The sequence below is a fragment of the Uranotaenia lowii genome, chromosome 2 (genome assembly GCF_029784155.1).
Source record: "Uranotaenia lowii strain MFRU-FL chromosome 2, ASM2978415v1, whole genome shotgun sequence".
Taxonomy (NCBI): domain Eukaryota; kingdom Metazoa; phylum Arthropoda; class Insecta; order Diptera; family Culicidae; genus Uranotaenia; species Uranotaenia lowii.
In genome coordinates this window covers 246,278,772-246,283,503 of record NC_073692.1, presented here as the reverse complement: position 1 = coordinate 246,283,503, position 4,732 = coordinate 246,278,772, and the positions used below count along the sequence as shown (strand labels likewise).

General features: G+C 48.6%; 1 protein-coding gene across 1 annotated transcript; it reads left to right on the top strand.

The window, feature by feature from the left end:
- Positions 1–386: 386 nt before the first annotated feature.
- LOC129742480 (uncharacterized protein K02A2.6-like) lies at positions 387–4,517 on the top strand. The gene has a single exon (XM_055734380.1). It carries the CDS (start codon positions 387–389, stop codon positions 4,515–4,517), a length of 4,131 nt encoding a protein of 1,376 aa, XP_055590355.1.
- Positions 4,518–4,732: the final 215 nt, after the last annotated feature.

Below are 4,732 nucleotides of genomic sequence, written 5' to 3'. Positions count from 1 at the left end.
CCGCCTGGATATCCGGTATTGGATTACTTATTGTATTGCGCGCCAAGCTACTACCTACTACTCTAGTTTTTACGTCGATCTTAGAATAAACGTTGTTATTAGTAATTTGCGTCTTTTATGTCATGTTATTCGACTTCTGAGATCTACAACATTTTGGCGACGAGGAGTGTGAATTGAATCCTACGTTCAGTGATAATTCACCAATAATAACATTCCGTGCTAAACAATGGATGAGGAATTTAAGAAAATGTTCGTCACCCTGATGGACACCCAGCAAAAACTCGAGTTCCTCGAGGATCCTCACCGAACTGGCATTGTCGCGGAATGCGACGGCTTCAGCAGCAACAATCACCCCTGTCGGAGGACCTGTGACCACCGATGCCAGGATGGATTCTTTGGCAAAATCCATCACAGAATTCTACTTCGATCCGGAGTCTAACCTCACTTTCGATAATTGGTTCAGCCGTCATGAGGATGCATTTCGGGTCGATGCAGCAAGCTTGGACGATGCAGCTAAAGTTCGTTTGTTGCTCCGTAAACTGAGCGACAAAACCCACACGGAGTATACAAATCACATCTTGCCCAAGCTACCACGGGAGTGTAATTTCGACGACACAGTGAAAAAACTCATGGAGTTATTCGGCGCACATACATCAACTTTTTGCAAGCGATATCGCTGTCTCACGCTCAGCAAAAGTGCATCTGATGACTTCCTAGCCTATTCAGGTAAAGTTAATCGCTTCTGTGAAGATTTCGGTGTAGCGGCTTGTTCAATTGATGACTTCAAGTGCCTCATATTTGTTTGTGGCCTCCACGCAAAGCAAGACGCCGAAATACGAACATCACTGCTGGCTAAACTGGAAGGTAGTAAAAAAATGACGTTGTCTGACCTTACTGCCGAGTGCCATCGGATTCTCAGTCTCCGGAGAGACACCTCGATCCTGGAAAACCCCACCAAGTTGTCCCCGAGCGAGAGTGCTTCGGTGAACGCAATCACTCACAAGACTGACAGCTCCAAGAAAATGAACACCTTCAAGCACTCATCGAAAGCCCCATCGCCCCATCATCACAACCAAAACAAACAACCATTCAAAAACAGTTGTGATAAGCCCAGGACACCATGCTGGAAATGCGGACAAATGCATTTTGTCCGTGAGTGTTCGTACCAGGATCATCGCTGCAAGGACTGCCAACGGGTCGGTCACAAGGAGGGGTACTGCCAGTGTGTGTCGTCCAATCCTGGTAAGAAAAGGAGGTTGAGACAGCCCCCAGTGCAAACCAAAGGCATCTACTCCGTCAAGCAAGTTGCTGTTCATCATCGAAGGAAGTACGTATCAGTGGTCATCAATAATGTCCCACTGGAGCTCCAGTTAGACTGCGCTTCCGACATCACCGTCATCTCGGAGACTAGCTGGAATCGCATAGGACGTCCTACCAAGAAACCACCATCGCAGCATGCTCGCACAGCTTCGGGGCATCCCCTGGACTTAGAGGCAGAAATCGATTGCAACGTTTCGCTCAGAGGAGTTCAACGCTCAGGTAAATTGTTTGTTACCAATATTCACGGTCTCGATCTTTTAGGCCTCGACTTCATCGAACTCTTCAACTTGTGGGACGTCCCCCTGAGCATGGTTTGCCACCGCATAAGTTCATCGCAGGAGGACGTGCAGAGTTTGCGTGTATCGTTTCCGAATCTGTTCACCGATTCGTTGGGTTGCTGTAATAAAACAGAAGCAAAGCTGTATCTCATGCCAGACGTTCAGCCAGTTTTTCGAGCCAAAAGACCTGTGCCGTTTGCCGCATTGCAGTCGATCGAGCTCGAGCTAAATCGCCTAGAGTCGTTGGGCATCATCGCGCCTGTGGAGTTTTCGGATTGGGCTGCACCTATAGTCGCAGTTAAGAAGAAGTCGGTCAATGGTGAGCCGTGCAAAATACGTGTGTGTGCAGACTATTCCACCGGCCTGAACAGTGCCATTCAGCCCAACCATCATCCGCTGCCACTTCCTGAAGAGATTTTCGCCAAGCTTTCGGGGAGCAATATTTTTTCGCACATTGACCTGTCGGACGCCAACCTGCAGGTACCTATGAAGAAGGAATCGCGAAAATTTCTCACCATCAACACACATCGTGGCCTTTTTGAATTTAATCGTTTGCCACCGGGTGTGAAGTCAGCTCCTGGGACCTTCCAGAATATCGTCGACGCAATGGTTGCAGGACTCGAGGGGGTTGAGACTTACCTCGACGATGTGCTTGTCCACGGCCGGACACCGGAAGAACATCGCTCTCACCTTCTCAAGGCTCTGGAGCGCATTCAGGAGTGGGGATTTACCTTGCGGATCGAGAAATGCTCATTTTTCATGTCGGAGATACACTACCTTGGCTTCATCATCAACAAGCGAGGAATCAAGCCTGATCCGAAAAAGACTGCAGCAATTTGTAGCATGCCACCCCCGCATGACGTCAGCAGTTTGCGTTCTTTCCTTGGTGCCATCAATTTTTATGGGAAATTCGTTCGCAACATGCACGATCTTCGCCATCCACTCGATGCCCTTCTGCGCAAAGACACCAAATGGCACTGGGACGAAAAATGTCAGAATTCTTTCGAGCAGTTCAAGATCCTTCTACGTTCTGATTTACTGCTTGCTCATTACGATCCTGCTGTGGAGACTATTGTAGCTGCAGGTGCATCCAACTACGGTGTAGGCGCTTGCTTAATGCATAAATACGGCGATGGGTCAGTGAAAGTCGTGTGTCATGCATCTCGATCACTCACCAAGGCCGAGCAAGGGTACGGCCAAGTGGAAAAGGAGGCGTTGGCGCTTATATTCGGAGTCACCAAATTCCACCGCTTCATTTACGGAAGAAAATTCACCCTGCACACCGACCACAAGCCTCTGCTCGTCGTATTCGGTGCAAAAAAAGGAATTCCTGTGCACACCACCAATCGCCTACAACGGTGGGCGCTCATTCTTCTGTCGTACGACTTCGAAATAAAGCACATTTCAACTGATGACTTCGGCTATGCTGACGTGCTTTCCCGGCTCATTGATACCAAAATCAAACCGGAAGAGGATTTCGTGATTGCTTCCGTTCATCTAGAGGGAGAAATTACTGCTACGATCGATGCGGCAATAAACGTGTTACCAATCAACTTCAAGCATCTACAAGCGGCTACAATCAAGGACAAAACTCTTCAAACAGTCATCAATTTCGTCCAGTCATCGTTGCCCAAGTCAGTGAAGCAGGTTGAAGATTCTATTCGTCCATTCTACGCTCGCAAAGATGCACTATCTGTGGTTCGCGAGTGCCTCATGCTAGCAGATCGAGTTGTTGTTCCGCATATTTATCAGCAACAGATTCTCAAGGCTCTCCACCATGGTCATCCGGGACAAGATAGAATGAAAGCGGTGATGCGTAGCCATGTCTACTGGCCTGGAGTAGACCAAGATGTCGAGGACTTCGTACGATCCTGCCGAGCTTGCGCCGCTGTCGCGAAGACTCCTACTAAAACTTTGCTGTCATCCTGGCCCAAATCAAGTCGTCCTTGGCAACGGCTCCACATAGATTACGCGGGACCAGTTGAAGGTAATTACTTTTTGGTGATCATCGACTCCTACAGCAAATGGCCTGAAATCCTTCGAACTTCATCGATCTCCGCCAAAGTGACTACCGAGTTGCTTGTGGAAACATTCGCACGCTATGGCCTACCAGAAACCATCGTAAGCGACAACGGGACGCAGTTTTCTAGTAGCCTTTTCAAAGAACTGTGCGACTCCCTAGGCATTTTGCACATTCGAACTGCGCCGTATCATCCACAATCAAACGGCCAAGCTGAACGGTTTGTGGACACACTTAAGCGGAGCCTGAGGAAGATTATGCCTGAAACACACAACTCCATCACACGATCACTGCAAATATTTTTGGCTGCCTATCGTGCTACTCCCAACAAGTCAGCACCTAATGGTCTCTCGCCTGCTGAAATTTTGATGGGGAGGAAACACCGTACAACTCTGGACTTGCTCAAGCCAGGTTCAGTGCAAACAACACCACTTGAGCGAAACCAACTCCAAGAAGAGCAGTTTAACCGAAGGCACGGGGCACAAAAGCGACAGTTCGAGAAAGGAGACCCTGTCTACGCCAGCATTTTGATTCAAGGAAAGCTCGTCTGGCTGATTGGCACCATTATTGAACGCATCGGTACTGTTAACTACAACGTCTGGCTGGAAGAAAAGAAGCGGCTCATCAAGTCACATGCAAACCAACTCCGTGCTCGGGGGGACTCAAAAGTCGAGGCCTACCCGGAAGAAGCTGCATCGGAAGTCAAGCTGCCTCTGCACATCCTGCTCCAAGACTTCGATCTCGGCGAAGATCCATCAACACCTGAGGTTCAACAAACAGCACCATCGGCTACGATTCCACCACAACGCCGACAACGAACGAGGCCATCAAGCATTCTTCGGCGGTCAACTCGTATCCGCCGGATGCCGGAGAGGTACAACCCGTACTTCTACAATTAAGGGGGAGGTGTTGGACCCCTTGGAACTGCAATAAAGTGCACAACCCTGCGAAGTTGTGACGCTTAGGCTTATTATAAATCCCGCCTGGATATCCGGTATTGAATTACTTATTGTATTGCGCGCCAAGCTACTACCTACTACTCTAGTTTTTACGTCGATCTTAGAATAAACGTTGTTATTAGTAATTTGCGTCTTTTATGTCATGTTGTTCGACT

Coding starts and splice junctions, on each gene's coding strand:
- LOC129742480 (XM_055734380.1), top strand. CDS start 387: ATGGATTCTTTGGCAAAATCCATCACAGAATTCTACTTCGATCCGGAG.